Source organism: Drosophila montana, unplaced genomic scaffold, assembly GCF_035044405.1.
Source record: "Drosophila montana isolate Dmon_TW-CO22-7 unplaced genomic scaffold, ASM3504440v1 contig_2081_1, whole genome shotgun sequence".
NCBI lineage: Eukaryota > Metazoa > Arthropoda > Insecta > Diptera > Drosophilidae > Drosophila > Drosophila montana.
The window spans coordinates 1520424-1543160 of NW_026996991.1; the positions used below are offsets into that span (position 1 = coordinate 1520424).

Sequence of the window (22737 nt, forward strand, 5' to 3'; positions counted from 1 at the left end):
TTAGAGTTTAGCTTTAAATTGGGTAGATATATATTTATGGACAGACTGATATTGCCCAAAACGAATATACTCGTCTTCACTCTCTCACGAAAAGGGTATAAAATGCACAAAATAGCCTCACAATGCTTAACAACAGACTCTCTTTTTACATGGGTTGTCAAAGAAACTGAGTAAATAATAAATTCCGATTGTATTTTACAGCAAACGGAAAGCCAAGACCATATTCTCTGTAGAATACTCCATTTTATCATATTATCTGTACCTTAGACTAACTCTAAATTTCTCTACAAAATAAGCTAACTCTTGCTAAACTACATACAAAAATAAAGAAAAATAGAAAGAGGAGGCATGTTATCAGATTATCACATTTCCTTTGTTCCATAAGTTAAGAACCGCTCTCTCTTAAATCGCTTAGCAATTGCTGAAAGATCTTAAGGTCTTTTTCAATTTAAATAAAAACCATATCCCGATCAGATAACACTCTTGTTCAGTTCCAAGAACTTTCCCGCTTTCCCTGTCAATGTAAATTGAATTTCTCACACAGTTCTGCCCCACTTATGAGCTTGACCCCAAGGTCCTGGACCGAACATATGCAAAATTATCGCCGGGCAAACATCAAAATATTATGCCTACCTATGCAAAACAATAAAAAAGAAACCAATTTTTTCGCACATCTTAAGCACTTGACCTTGTCGACGACCCAGGACATTTAAAAAACATTTCCTTAAAATTGCACCAAATAAAAAGTCTCATTTAAAGTAGTGCTGAAAAAGTAGATGACTCCCCGGGCAGCAGCCAGAGGGACACGTTCACACGCCGCAGGACATCGGACATTGGGTAGCACATCATATGCAAGGCAATGGACCATGGTGGTCACGGGTTCGAATCTCGGTTGCATTGCGAAATTCTCTTAGCTGCATTCCCTGCCTTGGCCCTTATCCTTGCTGACATGCGAACAATGGGCAAATATTTTGCATAAAGCCGCCGTTACGCATTATGCAAAGGAGAAAGAGGAAGAATTCCCGAATGCCCATGGTAGTTGCCGCTACCTAGCTGGCCCTAAGTACGTAGATCTCTCTAGACGTCGTCCATTTCTCATGACGTTGCATTTTCCACGCCTGCTCCGTTTAATTAGAACAAACAAAGGCTGTCCCAAGACGCAGTCTCTGCATTTATTTTCTTTTTTTTTTCTCTTAATTTTGCAAGTAACCTCTCTCTGAGATCCTGCACCGTTAAACTGTTTACTTAACCCAAGAGCCCGGAGGGTCCTGTCTGTGTGGGTGGCTTAAAAAAACACTCAGACGAGCCAGCAATTATGTGAGCTCGGCCCCGTTAATTTGGCCGGCTTTAATCCTTTTTGGAAAAGTCATTCGTGCGTTCCAAATTTCACCAGCTCATGCCTCGTAATTGTCCGATTGCCATAGGGGATTGGCTAGGGACTGGTCGAGAGTAAAATGGGTACGGCTGAAGGATTCAATTTCGACAAGTAATGCACTTGATTTGTGTGTTCAGAATTCAGACCAGGTGATCTACACTGGGGATTAGGCAGCTATTTCTAACGCTCTATTGGTCTCAAGTGAGTTATCAGGGACAGGTATCGATGCTAGCGGTAAATGCATAGACTGCATATAGACAACACTACACTGAAAGCTTGCTTAAAATTGTGAAGGACTTATTTAGCTGCCCGTTCATTGAGCCTTTCACTGTATTTAATTATATTTTAGTGGGTATATTCGAATATAACCTCATACTAATTATAAACAGTTTTTACTTACTTTGTGGCACGTTTTGTTAAAAAATGCGCCAAAATGCCAATTGGGAATTTATTTGTGATTATTTCCTCTCGTAATGTAGATTCGCGCACGCAAGAGTGAAATGGAAAAAAAAGAATAACATTTCTGTGACATTCGCGCGTTGCCGCAGACGCATTGAAGCTCGCGGGACATACACAAATGTATGTATTCATATAGTATGCAAAATTTCCCCATCATCATATAAGGAAATATTCACACACGTGGGAATTTCCCAACACATTAACAAATATGGATGCACACATACACACATATGCATAATTGCCATGCATTTTTAACTTAAAAAAAAAAAGAAAATAAAGCACAAATCACTTTCACGAATCAACATATCACTAAATTATTTTACACTGCACTGCATACATTTAATTCGCTTATTTTGTAGTTTTCAATTTGCTAAAAAAAAGATCGCCTACTGCAGCGTCTAGCAAATACCCTCAGGAAATACGCATAACAGGTGAAAGCAATTTTAATTTGCTAAGAAACCACAATATACACTGTATTTCAGCCAACTTTCATGAATTTCGCACACTTTATCATTTCAACAATATATTTTTATTATTTTCCCTTACACTGCACTCATATAATACGCGTATTTCGTAGTTTCCAATTAGACAAAAATAAGCGCGTCGATTGCCGCGTCCACGAAAATTCACTCAGTGCTGCAGCGCGAATGAACGCTGTTCATTTCATCAATCAATTTACGATCATTTCCAACACTAAATTGCAAAAATGTACTTTGTTTACATTTTGCATTGTTGGGTTTTGTTTTAGTTTTTGCCATTTTTAAGCAATACAAAACATTATTAATATGAGTCGAACTGATGCACAAGGCTCCAATGAGTCCCTGGATGAATCTGACTTAACGGCGGCATTTGATTTGAACATTCTGGGTATGTTGGCCATTGAACAACGCTGCTCAACGACACGCAAGCAGCAGCAGCAATTGCAAGGCGAACAGGAGGCGGCTGTGGTAAATTTGGAGCCGCCAGTGGCAGGCGAGGAAGCAACACCTGATACCGTCGCTGCCACGGAACCACCGCCACCGGCAACGCCACAGACACCTTCGCCGCCACAGACACCGACGCCGCCACAGTTACCGCCACCTGCCCGAGCAACTCGCCGTAAACAACCGAATCCTTTGCAGCGTGCTGCCCAGTTCAGGCGCGAGGTGCGGACGCTGCGGCGTTCACCACATTTTATGATACCGCGTTTGTCCTTTGGACGCGTGGTTCGTGAGATTATGCTGCAGCACACCGAAACGCCCTATCGCATCACCGTTGGCGCCCTGGAGGCTCTGCAGACGGCCACGGAGATGTTTCTTACGCAACGCTTTCAGGACTCTTACCTGATGACCCTGCATCGCAGTCGGGTGACCTTGGAGGTGCGCGACATGGCCTTGATGGCATTCGTCTGCAAGTTGCACGGACAACTCTGATCCGCAAGTCGAATTTGAATTGCCTTGTTATGTACTTTTGTATATTAAAATACTGTTAACATTGTTTCTAGATTAGCGGAAAAGTGGTGAAAATGGGGAACAAGGAGATATGCATGTAACATGCAGAAGGAAACATCGCCGAGTCCATAAAGCATAAGACAATCTGGAATGCGACGACGAGCCTAACCAGTCTAGCCATGTCCGTCTGTTTGAAAGTCTTGTTCAAGCTGGACACATATCCCATTCGTATCGTAGCTGCTTCGAATTGAGGCTATACTCAACTCAAGACTCTGGCCAACCCAATTCAAGCCCAATCATTCATTTGCATCATATGTGCTAGCGCCCACTCAGCAAAAATCGACGGAGAAGAGGCGAAAACTTTTGCCCCAAGTGATTACTCAATTTAAATGGCAACAGCTTCCCCCAGTTTCGAGGCTTTTGTATGCTAAAACAAAAAACAAACCCCGAGCAAATCGAATCCACAACAATAAGATGCTAATGCATGTGCTCCCAAATGACATGAGGCAAATGGCTGCGGTCTCGAGTGTCGTGGTTGGGGTTCGTTTCTCTGATTGGGGTGTGCGTGTGGGTTTAGTGTTAATATTTTTATTTACACCCTTATAATGTAGCCCACACACACAAGGCCCACACCTCAACCTAACGCTTGCTAATCTAATGCACACAATCGAAATTTGCCTAAAAAAGAACGACTATGCCACACCTCGCTGTGGGCTGGTAGGGGGAAGGACGTTGGTCACTTGGTCGGCCTGTCGGAGATAAAAGCATATTATGGACAAACTTTTCTCTCTCGGCCACATATAGGTCTATTACATAGATCATTTATTACACGACCAGCGGCAGAGACTGCTCGTCGGGTGTTGACGGCAACGTGTGTTTCTAATGTGATTTTTTATTTGCCCGCACGCCGGACAAGCATCCCGTAATGTGTCCTTTTTTACCCTCCGCGGCGCCTCCTGCATTTTTTTAGCGTTCGCTTTCTCTTATCGCAACAGTTTCATCAGCCACGAACCCACTGTACGATTGCTCAATTTTCGAGACACTTGGCTTTGGAGTAGGTGGCACGAAATGTGGCAAAAGTTAAAGAGCATCTACTAGAATTCATATTCAATATGTGGGATGAACTGCAATGCCGTTTAAAAGCAACCCTTAAAAACAATTGGGTTAAGGGATTTAGGTTAGAATTGCTAGATAAAATTAATAGAATTGTGAAAAACTCTTGAAATGAAAAATGAAATGGAATTTTGAATAAATCTTAGTCTTAAATTTAGTTTAATAATAAACCTAGCATTATTAAAATGATTATTCATTCAGCATAAAATAAATTTTAAGAAATCTTTATTAAAATCGAATTAAGTTCGATTTTAGGTAACTGACTGGCCTGCAAATTTTATTTTGTCGTTAGCTTAATCTTAGTTCTGGATCTAGTATTATTATACCTTTTTTCACTTAACCTTTATGAAAGACTGTGAAATATATTTTTTTTAAATCGTTTGTACCTTCAACATAACCTTACTTTTAAGTTTTTAGAGAGCTTCTGGCTACTTGTAATCAACTTTCCCCAGAGTTTTGTGCCAGTTGCTAACAACTTTGGTTTTTAGTTGCCACAAACACAACTGTACCCCACCGCTGCGCCACCCAACAGCCCCCTCCAGTCGAATTCTAATCAAACTGTCAACTGGCAGCAAAAGTCGTAACCCAGAGTCCGCCTCTCGTTAGTCCCGGAACATGTGAGTACGGGTAGCATCTCAATTTGACTGTTTTCTCAGCTTTGCTGTTATTTGGGATTGTTTTTTTTTCCGCTTCTTCTTCATTTTTCGTTGGCAACTTAATTTACTACTGGGAGCATATGCTAAAAAACGAATGACCATGACTTCTTCTTTTTTTTGGGTTCGTTTGCTTATCAAAAGTCAAGTAAATATCTGCAGCTAAGAGATACAAAGATACAGATTGGCCCCAAACACACACTCACTCACACACACACTCGTTCATGATGTCGCTGTGTGTGATGCTCCCGTGAGATAGTTTGATTAATGGCCAAAAAGTGCCCAGCATTTTGGTCTTTGGTTTTGTATTTTGTAATGTGCGCCGCATTAGGACCAAGAAAGCAGTTAGAAAAACCGTTAATACACATGTGACTCGATTGTGTATGAGTGTGTGTGTGTGTGTTTGTGTGTGTGTATTTGTGGACACTATTAAGCGTACACCCCAAATATAAACAAGAAACTTGGCTTTGGCCTCGTGTTTCTGATGCCCTTCTAGAGGGTATCTGAATTCTGTCACAAAGTGGAATGTATAAAAGAATTATTTATTCTACATAACCTTTAAACTATAATTCATTCTACTTTACCTTTAAAATACTATTCATTCAACATAACTTATCTGTACCTTTAGATTTGTATTAAAATCAAATGAAAAACGTTTTTTAAAAATTTAATGGCTAATTGCACGCATGTTTTAATTATCTTAGATTGTATCGGAATTAATCTCATTAAACTTGTTTTTTTCTTAATCTAACCTCACATTGAAGGAAGTCAATTCTGAGCCCATAGAGTATTTATATTCTTAATAAGCATTAATATCTGACTCTTATACCTCTTTTATTTTCAATGCTTAGCTTTAAAGCTAAGATATGCTTGCAGTACGTATACGGAAGGTTGCCAGTTCAAATCTCGACACGAACCCCTATATAAGAATAAAATTCTTACATCATTATAGTTACAATCTGTCGCAAATACTGCTATTGTAGGTCTACAAGAGTATTAAATGTTCGCCATGTATTTCCTCTGGTTTATTTTTTTAGTTTTTTCTGGGCAGGCCAAGTGGGCCGGGCATAAAAAGTTGCCTGTTTATAACGCGAAATCATCAAGTTAACGTATCGCTTGATTTATGGCATGTTACGCTCACAAATGTATTGGTTCCGTTCAAATCCAACTAGGCAAGGGGGGGGCGGTTGGGGGCGGCGTTGGCGCTGACAGTTTGCGTTTGTCACGCGAAGGCATTTAACGGGTCGTCTCCGTCGTTGTCGGCGTCGTTTTATTAATCAAAATTTCATATCGGCCGCCAGGTGGCGTGTTTGATGCGGCATTTTATTTAAATTGCTTGCAACGCCATGTTTTTGATTGCCACTCCGTCCATCCATCCGTCCGCCTGCCTGTCTGTCTGGCAGTCATTTGACAGGCGGAAAGGGTTCGCTATTGACTTATGACTCCACGATTTGGGCAACAAATGGAGGCAAGCCGAAATGAAGGCCAAAAATTGTGGCACGACATGCAACCCGATGAAGTTTTCGAGGAAGGAGCTTGTTTCTTTTTATAGATAAACCTTACAGGGCTGCCAATACAAAAACAAAAATAATTAAAAATTGTGTTTGTTTCAGTTCAAGAATTTGAAACATTGATTTCTTCTTTCGTGATTCAAAGCTAAGGTTAAAAAAAGTGTTAACAAAATAAGTGCAAATAAAATTCTATTAAATAGAAAATTCAAAGCAAACTTATGAAGCTTTTGGGATAGGAGCTTATTTCCTTTTATAGAAATACTTTTCAGGGCGGCCAATTAAAAGAACTTTCGTTGGTTCAGTTCAAAGACTTGAACGATTGTCTTCTATTTTCATGATGCAGAGTTTAGCTTCGATTCTTGGCAATATTCAGTGGAACACTCTCTTCATATTCATAAGAACAAAATATATATTTTTAGCTATGGAGGTTACCTTCTCCGGGCTTGAGCAGGAGAGCTTCCAACCGGCTTGCATCAATATTATTGCTGTAATAACAGGCCTATAATTTCCAATTTGTAACTGCCCAGTGAACATCGTCTCAGCCCCTATACCTAGCCAGATCTCATCACTCACTAAGGCCATTATACACACCCACACCCAGAGCTAACCCTTTAATTGCCTGGCTGAGGAAATGCGAAACCGGTCAACCCTACTCATATGTTCTATCCAAACAATAGATCACATGCTATGAAACAATAAGAAAGATAGTTGTTCATTTTTTTTGTTTGTCGAAATTTAACCCTTGTGCGTGGGCAAATTGTGGACTTCCGTTGGGTTCGCTGGACAAAACAAACACATAATATTCCTATTAAATTCAAATTACAAGCACGAACAGTTGGCGCCCCCACGCTTAAGGGTTAGACTGACCCCAGACCACTTGAACTGCCCTCCAACCCTGGCGTTAACCGTGAGAGACCAGCATATGAGCGACCAGTGTGTGTGTTGAGTGTGCCATATTTTTGATTGTTTTCAAAGCAATTAAGGTGTAGAAATTTGTCTAATCGGGTGTGGGATATGGGCAAGGGTTCTACTCTCTAGCCGCCTTCTAATGGCTTTGTTGACGCGCTGTCATTAAAGTTAAGGGTTCGGGCTCGTAACAACAGCTGTGTATTAGATTATATGTTGATTGAACGCCTACCTCCCAGCAATACTATATCTCTTAATGCTGACGTCGAGAAGCCCAAATCAACTTTAAGTTCAAGCGGAAATATCTCATACTTCCGACATCCACACGCACAGAAACTAGAAACTATGCCGCACAAATTCCCCATATAACGACCGACCCTCATCTGCATGCGTTGCGCATAAATTTTAACCCAAAAATACGTCCGACAGCTGCCTCCAACTCCACCTCCGCCGCAGACCTAGTCACAGTGCCACTTCCAGCCCAAAGTTCGACAGCTTCCGTTTTGGTTTGGTTTCATTTTTATTTTCCTTTACTCTTCGCTCATTGGCGCTGGAATTGGGTGCTTTACCCCATTTTAATATTATACGAATCTCTATACGAAAGAGTTTCTTATCGTAATGCGTGGCCTATAAAAAGTATTAGGCAACTGCCTCGTTTATGTGGGCGTGCATGTCGAGAAAATGGCTGTCATAATTTTTGTGCTGTAGAACTGGTTCAAGTTGATGTACACTGAAAGAAATTGGGAAAGTGAAAAAGTTCAAGAGAGTTCATGTTGTGTTGGGCTCTTGAGCTCGAGATCTTTACACTAGAAGAAATTGAGGAGAAATAAACTTTGAATGTGAAGAAGTTGACGAGAATTTCATGAAATGTTCATGGGTGTATGGGCCAAGAACTCCAGAAACTATGCACTAAACGAAATGGGAGACAATATTCAAAATCAAGAAGTTTCGAAATTCTTAAGTTATTTTTTTGGACTTCCCTCCTTTTTTGGCTGTCATCATTTCTTTGTTGTGGAACTAGTTGGTAAAACGTACACTAAAAGAAATTCGAAGGACAGAAACACAAGATCTATATTTATAAATTTCTTTTAATACTGCTCATTTATTTTTCAGGAAATACTTCATACTTATAGATATGTATAGAAATGTATATATACGCAGCAAGAGCTTGAGATATTTTCTAAAAATCGAATAGCACAAAAGAAGCTCCAAGTTTTGATTTGTGTGTAAACAGCCACAACATGGGCCACCCTCTGCATGTTCTGGCCCCAAAATAACTCAGTCAAGTCATCTCGATATTAAAAAACAACACACAGGCAACGAAAAGTAGACACACGCACAGCCAACAGGGCATGCAACCCCAAACAGAAGGCGTGGGAGGCGGGGGGTTCCCAGAGGCAGGCCGACAACTTTGCACATACGTGCCCGCCCCGAAAACAGATCCACTCACATAAAAAATGAAAATGTTAAAAAAAAAAAGAAAATAAATGTGCCTCAACTCGGTTAAAAAAAAAGGCAGCAGAGAGCAAAAGATACAAGATACACAGGCCAAAGATACACACGCGCTGCGGGTACATGTGGCACGCAGCATGCCGAAAGGCGAAAGTCAAATATGGCGTCCTCTGCGGGCCCTGCCACCCCTTTTACTGTGCGCTGCGCTGTGCTGCCAGACTGCCAATGGGGGCTGAGAGACTGATTAGCATATGTGTGTGTGAGTGCGAGTTTTTGGCTACGCAAAATGGCGGACAGATTACTATCTGGGTAGATCTGAGTAGATCTATGGGGCACTCGTGGCAAATGTTGCGGTCAGCACTTGACCAGACAATTGCTTGTGGCAACATATGGCCAGGCCAGGCCACATTGCAGGACACTTTCTTGCATAATCATTGTTTGTGCGTGTGTATCTTAAGGATCTCCGGTAGCCGCTGCGGAGGGTAGGAGGACTGAAGAAAGCGAAAGAGCGCGCGCGCGCGCCAACATGCATAATCTCCTGGGCACACCTTGAGCCCTGGGACAGTATTTGATTAAGGATAGCAAGGATAACAGGAATGCAATGATTGCATCGAAATTGCAAAGGTATTCTCTTTACAAATATCCAAACAACAGCTGCCGGTCTGGCTCTCTGTGGCGTATGCAGAACGGATGCTGCGGCATTGAGCGTAGTTGAGGGTCGAGTACTGTGTCGTGTAGGGTATCAGGTAACAGCAGATATGTTTATTTGTTTTTGTGTATTTGCATTGCAAAGTGAAAGTAATTGGTTGAGCGGGTAAGAAATATAGCCGAGAGCTAAGAAACTGCTCGAGAAAACATAAACCAAGATCAAAAATGAAAATGATTCAAAATTTACAAATAAATGCGCTCATAAATGCAGAGTTTCAATTTCTAGCGGTAGACTTTGATATAAGCCAGGTTTTAAACGAATTTCTGATAAACTTACCAATTTAAGGCGTGATAGCTGCAATTCTTTCCGAAATAAGGCTCTTTAGTTAAGATTGTAAAGAAATATCGAAGAAACATGTTCCAAAATAGAATACTATATAAGCAATTTTATACTCTTCAATAAAAGAAAAACTTCAGTTCTTACCTCCAGTTTTAGATAAAATCCAGAACATTTGATGAATTTCAGATCCACATAACAATTTTCAGCATGATAGCTGCAATATTTGCCGATATATGACTCTGAGGTAAAGTGTGTAAGGAAATGCCGATGAAAATATATAGTTAAATATAAATATGGTACTTTTTAATAAATGAAAATGTACAATAATAACCTCTAGTTTTAGGTACAAGCCATATTAAATTGATTAATTTCAGATCCACATACCAATTTTCAGCTTGATAGCTGCAATATTTCCCGAAATATGACTACGAGCGGCATTTGCCTTATTTCATTGAGAGTTCCAGGAATATAGTTGCTCAACCTGCAGAGCGTAAAAAAAAAAGCGGACTGCAAGACAATCCTCAATGGTTTTTTTCTGACAAAAAAAGAAGTACAAACAGTGCTGCCACACCCTGTCTGGGCACATCCTTTTGGTCCTTTGGCAACTTATCAAATCGCAAACAATAACTGAAAATGCCAATAAATCAAAACACCTACAAGAAAGGGATTTCTCTGGCATTGGTTAAAAGGTTAAGCAGCTCACGAATAGGGGTAAGGCAGTCCGCACAGAGGCCCTAAAGTATTTCCAGATTGAGCATAAAAAATCGAACAACGATAAATCCTGACAAACAAACTCCAAGACAGCCAGCTCGCACACAAAGGAAATGAAGCACCATTAAAAAATGGTTAAAGAATAGCTGAAACTCGGCTCGCATTTATAGGGTTACATTAGGTGCGAACCAGACAATGTCTGGGGGTTAAACGGAGCAAGGGGGAAAATGCAGCGAGGGGTAGCCGAAGCAAACAATGCGGCCTTAATTTACCGCAAGCATCTTAGCCGAAAGGCAAAGGGTTCCTTAACCCTAAGGTTACAAATAGGTGCGCAATAAAAGTCGTCCTGTCAATTCCAAAGGGTAGACAATGTGCATTCAGGAATTAGCCTATTAGAGGGTATAATATCGGAGGACAACACGTATAAATCGTAGGTGTTAAAAGAAATGCGGCAAATGCTCGCACAGCGGGAAGGTCTGTACTCGATCAAAGTGAGCTGGCCTCAAAGAGTGCACTGCAAACAATTTTTATATTCTATTTAAAGCCATTTTGTTGGCTCTAAAAAACAGTTAGACCAATTTTAGACTTGATAAAAAAAGTTTACTAAAATATGGACGTAATTTACCTTTAAAGAGTTAACCAAAAAAAATAATTAATATGGTAGAAAATGTAGCAATAATTGGTATTAGTAAAATATATACGAAAAAGGCATTTTCTAAGAGATATTATAAATGTTTATTTATCGATTGCGCTGCATAAAAATATTTACTTTAAATAATTGATAATAATGATTGAATCGAACCCAGTTCCTCTCGATTCCCAGGCATGTGCCTTCCCATTGAGCTACTATCACTCCACGTTCCACTATGTAGAAGGAAAGCCGAGATCATAAATTGGGTAAGGTTTAGCAAACAAATTGTAAGTGAAACGATTTTAAGTTCATTAATCATTAAATATATTGTGAGGAGGGGAATTGAAAGGCTTTTAAGTCACATTTTTTTCTGTGTAATGAAGAAAGAGCTTACAAATTTAGTTAGATTGGCAAAAAGAATTGCTAATGAACCATTTTCAAGATTGTTTTCAACATTTTCTATAAGTTTTAAGCCAAAAAGTAATAAATAAATAATAAGACCGATTATATTTTGTTAAATGAAGAAAAGGCTGGGTTAAGCTAAACAAACAATATTTATTGAAACGATTTAAAGCTTATTTGTATACCCTGAACCCATTAAAATGGATAAACAGGGTATTATGTATTTGTGCAAATGTATGTAACAGGCAGAAGGACCCCATAAAGTATATATATTCTTGATCAGCATCAACAGTGTATCTAGCCATGTCCGTCTGTCTGTCCGTCCGTCCGTCTGTCCGTCCGTCCGTCTGTCCGTATGTATGAACGCAAGGATCTCAGAGCCTTTACGAGCTAGAGACTTGCAATTTTGACTGTAGGTCCTCCTAATGCCCGCGCAGATCGAGTTTGTTTCCGATATTCAATAACTTGCCCCTTTTCGATATCGAAATCCTGTTTTTTGAGCAATTTCGGCCAATAATATGAGGTAGAGTCAGCAAACTTGACATGTAGCTCCTAGAATAGTATATATATATCAAGTATCTTTCATTTTATACCTATCGCCTGTCGGAAGAAGAGGGTTCAGGGTTTCCCCTAGTTGGGAGCTCCCGACTAGAACCTCTTATATTTATATTTATTTAAGTTTTAAGACATAATAAAATAATTAAATAAATTTTTAGTGAAGAGGAGGCTTAAAACGAACTAAATTCAAATTTTTTGTAAAAAATAAATAAATAAATAAAGTAAGTTAGAATGTTGACTTAAAATGGAAGACAGCATTTAAATTTAAAATTTCACATTTAAATTTTATTTTGTATATATTTTATATATTTTATTTCAAAGCAAAATCAATTTAGGCCAAGATATTTTACTGCGTGCTAAAACTTATCGAAAAGCCTGGAATCCTTGCACTGCCTGAAGAGAAAAACCCCGTTTCTTTCGCATTATGCGCCTGGGCTAAACAGCTGTAATCCATTGTACTACCCACTGGCTAATTACCAAGTAGCTTAACCAGCCGGTTAGGTCATGCCACACTTTGGGCATCTAATGAGCAATGGGTAAAGAAAAGCAAACCAAAACTGAGATCTGAGATTGGGCAGCTGAAGCCGAGGCTGAAGCCGCCGGCTGGGCATTGATTAGTAAAGTAAACACTGGCATTAGACGGCTAATAGCACACGCCTCGGTGCACCAGGGCCAAGGCCCAGGGCAAAGATCCTGCAGAGCAGATCACAGGACGAACCGTCTAAGCCGAACACGAAGCGTTCAGAGTTTGCAAACAGTTTGGCTAATTTGCAGCCGACGGTTACACCTACCTTTGATATGGGAGATATGCAAATGTTGCGGCACGTTTTTGAAATGCCAGAGCACACGGTTTCCCTGGAAGGGATTAGGCTAGACACTGACACCAGGACTAGGGGTTAAGCGGATTGTCTAAGCCGGTGCCGAAGTTTTGCTAACAAATGAAATTGGCACGGATTTTTGGTCCAGCCTGTAAACTGAGCCACATGTATATATAACAGTTGATCCTGCCAGGGAATAGAGCCTTGTTCTGCTGCCGCCGTAAAAATAAATTCAGTTAAGTGGCCATTAGGCGGCTTTGCCACAAGCTTGGAGCTTACCTGGTATGGGGGAAGGGGGCTGGGGCAGCACATAAAAACTGCTTAATTCGTGTTAAAATCCCAGCCCCAAAAAAATATTATTTTGAATGTGCGGACAACTCCGAGCCCGAGCTTAACATATGAAAATTTGTTGGGCAACTTAAGCTGGCGCATAAAATGCAACAGCTAGCCTTGCCCCCACACCCCCCACCATCTCCACTCCTCACCCCCTCCAGGCACACACAACAAACAGTCACATTTGCTGCTGTCAGTCGGAGTTAAGGACACATGTCGATGTCCTGTTGCCTTGCCCCGTCTCTGCCAACTAACTCATAAATTTTTTATCCAGCTACCTAGTTATTGTTTTTTATGAGCTGCGACAATTGCACGCCCACAAACAGGACGCGACAGTGTATCTATGTGACACTCCTATGAGCTAGCATCCTTTGCCAGACAGTTCCCGGAATGCCAATGCATTGGGGATTTCCTGCCAACACGTGCAAGTGTCCTGCCACAGGCGACGTTGCGTGCGAGAGTTGTTCTTTCCTTTTCAATTATATTTATTTTAATTAGATAATGTCTAACAGAGTTTGGATAATTGTAAAAAAGGGACCTCAGAGAGTCTGCATACCAAATTTTGTGCGCCTAGCTGCCATAGTTCCTGAGTTTGTATAGTCAGGCATATAGGAAGATTTGTATTCAAATTAAGTAGAAACTTTATTCAGAATTTGATTTGTAATTTAGAAAGTCATTTTTCTTCGAGTGTAAAAACTTTGTTCTTCGACTGTTTCCTATAGTTGGTTATGTCTTAAATAGAACTGTTGCTGAGTTGGGTTTGTCAAATTTTAAGGAAGAGGCCTTGAAGAGTCTACAAACCAAATTTCATGCACCTAGCTGCCATAGTTCTCGAGCTATTACAGTAAGGAAAATTGGTTTTCCGCTAAATCAAGTAGAAACTCTGTCAGAACGCGATATTTATTCTAATATAGTCACATAAGGATGTATAGTGACATTTTCTTGACATTTTGACTGTTGTATATAGTTCGTAATGTCGAATATAGACTGTGGCTGAGCTGGGATTGTAAAATTTAAAAGAAGGGGCCTTGGAGAGTCTGCAAACCTAATTTTGTACGCCTAGCTGCCGTAGTTCCCAAGTTACTACAGTCAGGGAAATATGCTTTCTGCATAAATCAAGTAGAAACTTTGTCGGAATGCCACCTCTATTCTAATTTAGTCACATTAGAATCTATAATGACTTTTTTTTCTTGTGTATGCACGTTACTTGACACTTTGACGGTTGAATATAGTTCGTAATTTCTAACCTAGACCATATTCCTGGGTTGCACTGTAATAATTTCAAAGTCGGTGTCTCAGAAGGTCTGCATACGCAATTTTGTAGGCCTAGTGCCCATAGTTCCCGAGTTACTAGAGTCAGGAAAATATGTTTTCTGTTCAAATCTAGTAGAAACTATTTTAGAATCATATCTAAACTCATATTCGAATTTAGAATGACATTTCTCTTCGCGTGCAAGGACCTCTCGGGGACTTTTCGATCATTCTTATCCTTTTTTTGTGTACAGGGTGTTCCAGGCGCAGCTCCTGCCCAACACAGCGCTTCTCTCAGCCTTTGCGGTAATCCTTTGCAACCAATGCGACATCAAAGTGAGCCAGCGCCTGAAATCCTAAGCCACCACCTACAAAACAAAGCGATTAGACTAAATCCGCCGACAAAGAGAGCTGCGGAAAGGGTGCATTGTGGCAAGGTGCCTAAGCGAGCGGCTTAGAGCGGGACGGAGCACGGGGATGTGCGTAGCACTTGGCCACAAGCAGCCAAAATATTTGCAGAAAAACCACAGCAATTAAGACCGCAAACCAGCTGGAGCCTAATGCGATGCAGTCTAGTGGAATCCTTGGTCCCGAACTCCTCCTTGAACTGCTGCGAACCGAAAGCTCTGACCGCCTGCTGCGTGCACACAAGAGCTAAACAAAGGCTGCGTTGGAAATCAACAAGCCGCAGCACGAATCGCAGCAGGCTAGCGGCCATTGAAAAAGCTGCAGTCCAAGCTTTAGCTTAGGGCTGTGCCCGCTTCAAGGGTTGTGCGGCTGGGTTAACCCTTTTCGTGCGGTTGGCCAATCACAACGAGCCAAGGGCTAGGCAAGTACTTCCATTCAAATGTGATAAATGAATCGCTTAAAGGTAATTCAAAACTTGTAAACGATGTGAGCTGTTCAAAATATTTACGAGCCCTGATTAGGGCAGCTCTTTGGGGCCAGACGCGAGGACAGACAGGATGTCACAATGTGTCAAAGGATCGGCGGACACAGCAGCTGCTGTGGATGCTCAACCACTTGGGCACCTTGCCCGGGACCTACTCGAGTGTGACAGGATATGTTGGGTTATTAATGAAGTGGCGCGTCATCTGAGTAGCGTGTGAAATATGTAAATGGAATTTGTTGTAAGTGACTCCCAAACCTAGCAGCAGCGCTTTAAGGCTGATCTTGAAATAATATTTTTTGATAACCTAGCTTTATCGTACACAACTCTAACATACTATAATCACAATTAGCACTGAACCTCAAACTTGCTGTATCTTAAAACTATAAGAGCTTTAATAGTAACTCGACAAGCTAGCTAAAGCTTTGAGCTTAAACTTAAAATGAGCTTTCATTGTTTGTTTACTCTATAGTTTTTTGAATTTTAAATTAACAGTAGCTGTCTATGTGTTAGAGCTTTAATAAGAGCTCAAAACCTTTAATATTAGCTTTAAAAGCTAAACAAAGCTTTCAGCTTGAGCTAACAACTATTGTTGAATATATCCGCCTTACAGATTAGTTCAATTTTAAACTAGCTTTAACTGTCAAATGAGAAGGCTTTAAGCGTTGGTTTTGAATAAGTTTTGATTATATTTATGCTTTATAAATTGTTTCAATCTGAAACTAGCTGTAACTGCCAATTGTAACTCAGAAAGCTTACCATAACGTTAAGCATAAGCTTCAATCAAGCTTTATAGATATTTTCATACCCAACTCTAAAATGGGCCACGCCTAGAAAGATTCTTTTACGCTTTAAGTGCTAAATAAAATTACCTTAAAACGAGACCTTTAAATGTGATTCTAAAATACTATTAAATTCTATAGAGCTTTTTTACGCAGAGCTATACGATAAGCTTCGACCAGAATCCCTCAAAAGGGTTAGAAAAGCTTTAAAGAAATATTTAATTCGAGAACAACTTTAAAGCTTTAAGAGATCCAGCTCTAGGATAAGCTTCGAACAGAATCTCAAAACATGGTCTTGCCATATTTTTGTGAAGCTTTTCAAAGTGATTCCCAGCTAACCTCTCGCGATAATTGCTTTAATTTTCAAAGGCACCCGGCTGCCCAGGTAACCCAAAGAGCTGTCCACGTACACACACATATACACATACACACACACACAAACACACACAGGGTCGTGTTGCCCCCAGCTTAAAGCTAATAAACTCCAAGGTACATGAAAGCGAATACCACGCAGCGGACTCATCCCAGCTCAAAGAAGTGCTCGAAAAAAATAAAATAAAATAAAATAAAAAATAGTATACAAGAAAATGAAAAATGAAAGCCCACTTTTCTTTTCATTAGAAGAAAAACGAGCAGCGGCAGCAACACGCATTGTCCTAGCCAGAAAGGACATTCATTGAAAAACAAGAAGCTGCTGCCCGAAGAAACAAAAAAAATATAAAGTAAAAAACAAGCTAAAACAAGCCGAATTCCTGCTTTGCCGCCTGCGCACCCCCCCCAACTCCCCGCAGATGAAAGTTAACAAGGCATCAAATAACAGGCGGCTGCCTTAAAAGCAAAAGGGTATCCTAGCGACCAGGCTGGAGCATCAGGACATCAGGACACGAGGCAACGAATGTCCGCCAGAAAGGAAGAAAACAGCCAAAAAAGTAAAACGTAGCTTAAAATGGGCTGAAAAGAGGCGGGGGCAGGCGTGTCCAGCTTATGCGCGCAACTTACCTGTGGGGCGCAGGACATGCGGCACACACATGTCCTGTTCGTGCGGCATGTAACGCCCACAGCCACAACTTGACGCTATGTCAGGCAAAAACAAGACAGCTTCTTCTCAATCAAAGTTCGAGAGCACTACAAAACAGGCCCCAAAAGTATTTGAAACTTAAAAGAGAACGACTGGCAAATACCCCGTAAATGTTTTTGCAGACGCAGCCAAGGCAGGAAAGAGTCGAGGAAGAAACTCTCTTGTCTAGGTTTGAACCATTTGGGAGAAAGTGTTGGTAACTTTTTGACAATTTTCATAACAGTTCCTGAGATTTTCACATCAAGAGTTTTTAATATCCTGCGCCTAAAAAACAACCTACTTTTTATGTTATCTACGAAAAGGACATCCACACGCACTCGAAACTGTCGAAATGAACGCCATCGAAAATACTTGAGAATCTACAGCAACGGCTTGCCCCACTGCCTCCCCCTCCCCCAATCCCCTGCCCCGCCGGGGCACACGCACTTTTCCACAAACATTCCCCGCATCCAAGTCCCAAAAATTCATTAAAAAAACGTCAACGACTATAAAAATAAAACCGAAAATGTGCGCCGCCGCGTGTAGTTTAGTCGAGTTAATTTGTCGTTTGACTTCCTGTCAGCTGGCGAAGGACCAAGCCATTTATCACATATGCAGCGCGAGTCCTGGCATCCAATGCTATATAGCTGATATAGCCCGGCATTGCACGGGCGAAGTGTTCGAATTGTAGCCGACACTTTTCCGCATCCTTTTCCGGCGGCGGATTAGAAAACGTCCTTTGACTGACATGGATTCCTATTTCCACGCAGAACTGTGGATTTGGGGAAACAGTATACAATGATATATAGCTGGTATAGTCCGAAATAGACCGGCATTGCACGGAAAAACAGTTTAGATTGTATTCAACAAGGATTTTCTGGAACCAGTATCCAATGATATATAGCTTGTATAGTCCGGTATAGCGCGGCATCGCTCGTGTCAGGTGTTCGAATTGAAGCCAATCTTTAAAAAACGCGTTCAAATCAACTTGATTTCCCGTGCCAATTCTATATAGCTAAATACATATACATATAACCCGGCATTGCCCGGGGAAAACTTTCAAACTTTCCGTACCATTTTTCGACGAAAGATTAAAAAGCATATCCAAACAAACTTGAGTACCAAATTCCACGCGAAGCTGTGAATATTCTGGAACCAGTGGAACCCAGCACGTTTTATGTAAATCTGTTAAACAGATAATTGTCCATCCATACAATTTTCCAACTTCTTTGAATGTAAGTTTAAAGTTACGTGGAACCAAAACATTTGCACTCAATCGTTTTCCACTAATTTTCGGCAACTACAATAGGAATTTTCCCGTCTCCGCCTTAGTTTTCCGCTGCAACAGATAAGTTAAGCACTTCGCTGAATATTTAGTCAGCTAGTTTTGACGGCCCTTTGCTTAGCTCATCAGTCAGACAGTCACTCAATCAGTCAATCAATAGCTACATTTTCCACTCACAGTTTGAGGGCAACAGCTATTACAGTTTGAGATTCACACGCTTAACACTTGTTGTGTTTAGCTATAAAGGACACGGCCACGCGTCGTTTATATTTAGATTTCTCTTGTGTCCACATGTTTTTTTTTATGGCTCCTTGCCGCACACTTTCACTATCCTTTTCGTCCTGCCGCGGCCGCCGCCGCCGCGTGATTATTGCCAGTCAAATATGGATTTGTTGCGCCTGCGCCGTCGGCCATGACGAAACGCATTGGCCATGCCACATAAATTCGTAATTAAATGAGTCAAAGGAGTCAAAGGATTCGACAATGGGTTTGCTTCTTCTTCTAACTGCTGCCCCTACCGGAGCTGACCACGTTCAGTTTGCGCCGACGGGTGGTGCCAGCTGCTGCGGCTGGGCATGCTGGTCAGTCCTGGCCATAAATTACACAAGTCCTGTGCAACGGGCAGGACACGCAATCCTTTGGCAAACACTTTTATGGGCGCTCTTCCTCCTTGTTTTGCAATTCGGCAGGATTTGGCTATGTGTGCGTGTGTGTGCCTGTGTGTGTGTGTGTGTGTGTGTGTGTGTATGTCGCTTGCAATCAATAATTATTGTCCTGCATTGTCCTTTCTGCCTGTGCGCAGCCCATTATTTATTGTCCTCTTGCTGTTTACCTTTCCCACGCATAAGACTGACGCCATTTGACTGCATGTCCTGCGTCCTTTTTTACTGTTTTTTTTTGCCATGTTGCGTGTGTCCTGTGGCTTCCAGGAAAGCCCACGCAGAGATTTCACATTCTTCAGTTAGACTTTGGAGCCGTCGCTTAACTCTTCCGGATGGTGTCCTGCGGAGAATTAGCTGTTTGCCTTTTTTATCATTATCCTTGTTAGTCCATTGAACAGGCTGTAACCTGTAATTAAAACAACAGCCGCCGCATCCTTTTTGCGCAAATGGGCGCAATTATCCTTTCAGAGGACGCGGGGCGTGCCAGCTGCCACACACGCTTAAGGATAACCCGCAGGATGTTTGATTTGCTAAACGGTTGCCTTTGTAGTCAGAACACTTGCCGCCCAGCTACAGTAAATACTCAGTACAACGCACAAGGGATACAAAAAAAAGCATTTCGAATAAATTGGCTTTATCAAGATTTCTTCCAATTTTCAAAAAAGTTTTACAGCCACTATGCATTGCTCAGCTATACAGTTTTACCCGAATTGCTGTGAACATCGCCAAATAGTAGTATGCTGAGTTGGAGCTTGGCAGGACACTAGCCACCTAGGTACAGTAATTGTGCAGTACAACCAACACAGACTACACTTATTAACGAATAAAACATAAAAAATTAATAATATATTATTTTCCAGTGTGTCCTTAATTTGTAAAAATTCACAAAATTGGCAGGCTCATCAACAGTTTGGCAGTCGCTGTGCATTGCTAAGCAAATCCGTTTGAGAGTTATTTCTATAAACATCGCACACTGCTTCTAGTGTCTGTAAACATCGCACAACAGCACAGTGTAGAAAAATCAGACAGAAACTCAACAACATGCTGTGGCGGTCGGTCGATTTTAAGGCAATTTGCACACATGAATTTAAAAGCATAGTTAAAACTGTCACCACGTCTTATAAATGCACATTAAATGACAATTATATATAACATTTTATTTTATTTACATTTATACAGTGTTTTAATCAAATAAAGTTCAAGCTATTCACGCATTAGGCATGGATTATTGTCACGCCAAAGAATATTCAAGTATTTAATACCAAGTAGAGTTGGTGTCCATTTTTAGCACATTTTTCCCTTGCACACATTCCGTCTTCTTTTTCCCGGCAAACAAAAAAGAGAACTGATAAACGTAACGCAATAGTGGAAAATTGTTGAGACATGACGAGTTTTCGCAAACGGACCGTGCAAAAACCAATCCGTGGCACACGCACAAGCCCCCACACCGCCCAGGTGATCACCTCCAGCGGTAATCCATCGCTCGATCTGATTTTAGGCGGCGGACTGCCCATCGGCTCGATATGCCTGATTGGTAAGTGGAAACTGTGAAACGCAGTAATGGCTATCTGATATTCTAACTGTTGTTCGCGCAGAGGAGGATCGATTTATGACGCACGCCAAGGTGCTGGTCAAGTACTTCTTGGCGGAGGGCGTGCTGTCCAAGCAGGAGATATTTCTGGGCAGCCTGGACGATTTGCCAGCGGAAATGCTGCGTCGTCTGCCCAAGCCGCTGACCGACGAGGAGGTGGAGCAGGAGCAGCGCCAGGAGCAAGAGCAGCCGGCGGATAAAAATGGGCTGCGCATTGCCTTTCGCTACAGCGACTTGCCGCTGGTCAATTCGGAGCAGGCCACTGCCAAAATTGGACATCATTTCAATTTGATGGAGCACATGGAACCGATGATGCTCTCCTATGCCCAAGCCACCATCTGGGATGACAACAACAAAGCCAACATTGTTGTCCAAGAGGATGACATATGCAACTCCTCCAGCTCTCTGGAGCCAACTGCTGCTGCAAGCGGCGATGAAGCAGCTCCAGTTGTTCAGCTCGACGCCCAAAGCACTGCCAGCAACAACAACAACAACAATAACAATGACAATGCTATCACGGACAACAGCACTGCCAACAATGCAACAAGCACAGCCGCAACAACAACTGCAACTGCGACTGCAACTGCATCGCCGCCAGCCGCTCAGCCACATTTCTTCTACAATCCACGCTATGGCCGCCTGCTCGACTATCTGCAGCTGCTGCTGAACGATGAGAGCTTCGAGCCGGGCACCAATGTGCAGCAGAAGAATCTGTGCCGCGTCTGCCTCACCTCGTTGGGCTCCCCACTCTGGTACGATGAGCATTTTGCCGAGGATCTGCTCAAGTTTCTAACCATATTGCGCGCCAGCGTGCGCAGCTGCACCGCCGTCTGTTTCATCACAATGCCCATGCATCTGATAGCCAAATACGTGAGTAATCAATCTATATATATATAAATATTATTAATGATTAATATTTTTCGTTGATCCATAGGAAACCAGCTTGGTGCCCAAGATACGTCAATTGGTCGACTATGCCATTGAGCTGGAATCGTTTGCCGGCTCCGAGCGTGAAACGCATCCGGCCTTCAAGGAGTACAGCGGCCTGTTGCATCTGCACAAGATGAGCGCCATCAATACGCTGGCCGTGCACATGCCCGAGACCACGGATCTGGCATTTAAGCTGCGCCGCAAGAAGTTTGTCATTGAGAAACTGCATCTGCCACCAGGTAGGAGCTGCTGCACCCGATTACAACCCTCCAAAAACCTGTTGAATGTGTTTTAATTATCGTTGCAGAGCTGCAGGAGACGTCGGAGCAGGGGGCAGCTGCTGATATGATGGCCTTGCCCAACTGCAGCGCCAATGTGCCGGTCAATTCAAATGTTTCCATGGATTTCTAGTGCCTGTTTGGCCCGATATTATGGCCATTGCCACCACGTTTTGTTGGTTGTTTCATTAAACCTAATTTTATACTCTGTCTCTGCGCAAACAAAAAATCCCAAAGCTGTGCGAATGCAAATCAAATCTTTTGTACAACAAACCAACTCATTATTTGGCCTCAAAATCAACCCAAAAAAAAAAGAAGAAAAGAAAGCCACAGCAAATGCAAATGCTGAAAAAGTTATAAAACAATTACCAATTATATATACAATATAGAGCGTTTGGCGTTTATTAGACGCTGACGCCGTTAGTACAACCAATTTTACAAGTTTTCTTATTTTAAATAGTTAATAATAATAACAGAATATTGTATACAGAGTGCGCCCAAAATTTCCATATATACGTTCTGTGTGCATGCGAAAACTATTTTCCAAAAAAAACAAAACAAAACAAAAACGAAGAGATGCGAGCAAAATTTGTAAGATTTTATGTAGTTATATGTATTAAAACAACAACAAAAAGCCATTGAAATTTTTTTAAAAGTAGTTTTTATATAATT

The 22737-nt window shown here is 41.5% G+C and overlaps 2 protein-coding genes across 2 annotated transcripts; both read left to right on the plus strand.

Annotated features, from left to right (window-relative positions):
• The first annotated feature begins 2619 nt into the window (after nt 1–2619).
• Nucleotides 2620–3246, plus strand: LOC135426800 (histone H3-like centromeric protein cid). Its single transcript, XM_064680094.1, has one exon. It carries the CDS (start codon nt 2620–2622, stop codon nt 3244–3246), a length of 627 nt encoding a protein of 208 aa, XP_064536164.1.
• Nucleotides 3247–20461: 17215 nt separating this feature from the next.
• On the plus strand, nt 20462–22634 carry Elp4 (Elongator complex protein 4). The gene is made up of 4 exons (XM_064680099.1): nt 20462–20800; nt 20862–21727; nt 21792–22026; nt 22095–22634. The coding sequence occupies exons 1-4, from the start codon at nt 20650–20652 to the stop codon at nt 22196–22198; spliced, it is 1356 nt and encodes a 451-aa protein (XP_064536169.1). The 5' UTR covers nt 20462–20649; the 3' UTR covers nt 22199–22634.
• The last annotated feature ends 103 nt before the right edge of the window (nt 22635–22737 follow it).

Bases quoted from the DNA above. Each gene is read 5' to 3' on its own strand.
- LOC135426800 (XM_064680094.1), top strand. From the start codon at position 2,620: ATGAGTCGAACTGATGCACAAGGCTCCAATGAGTCCCTGGATGAATCT.
- Elp4 (XM_064680099.1), top strand. From the start codon at position 20,650: ATGACGAGTTTTCGCAAACGGACCGTGCAAAAACCAATCCGTGGCACA. The intron at 20,801-20,861 runs GTAAGTGGAAAC...TTGTTCGCGCAG, and splicing joins CGGCTCGATATGCCTGATTG to AGGAGGATCGATTTATGACG. The intron at 21,728-21,791 runs GTGAGTAATCAA...GTTGATCCATAG, and splicing joins TGCATCTGATAGCCAAATAC to GAAACCAGCTTGGTGCCCAA.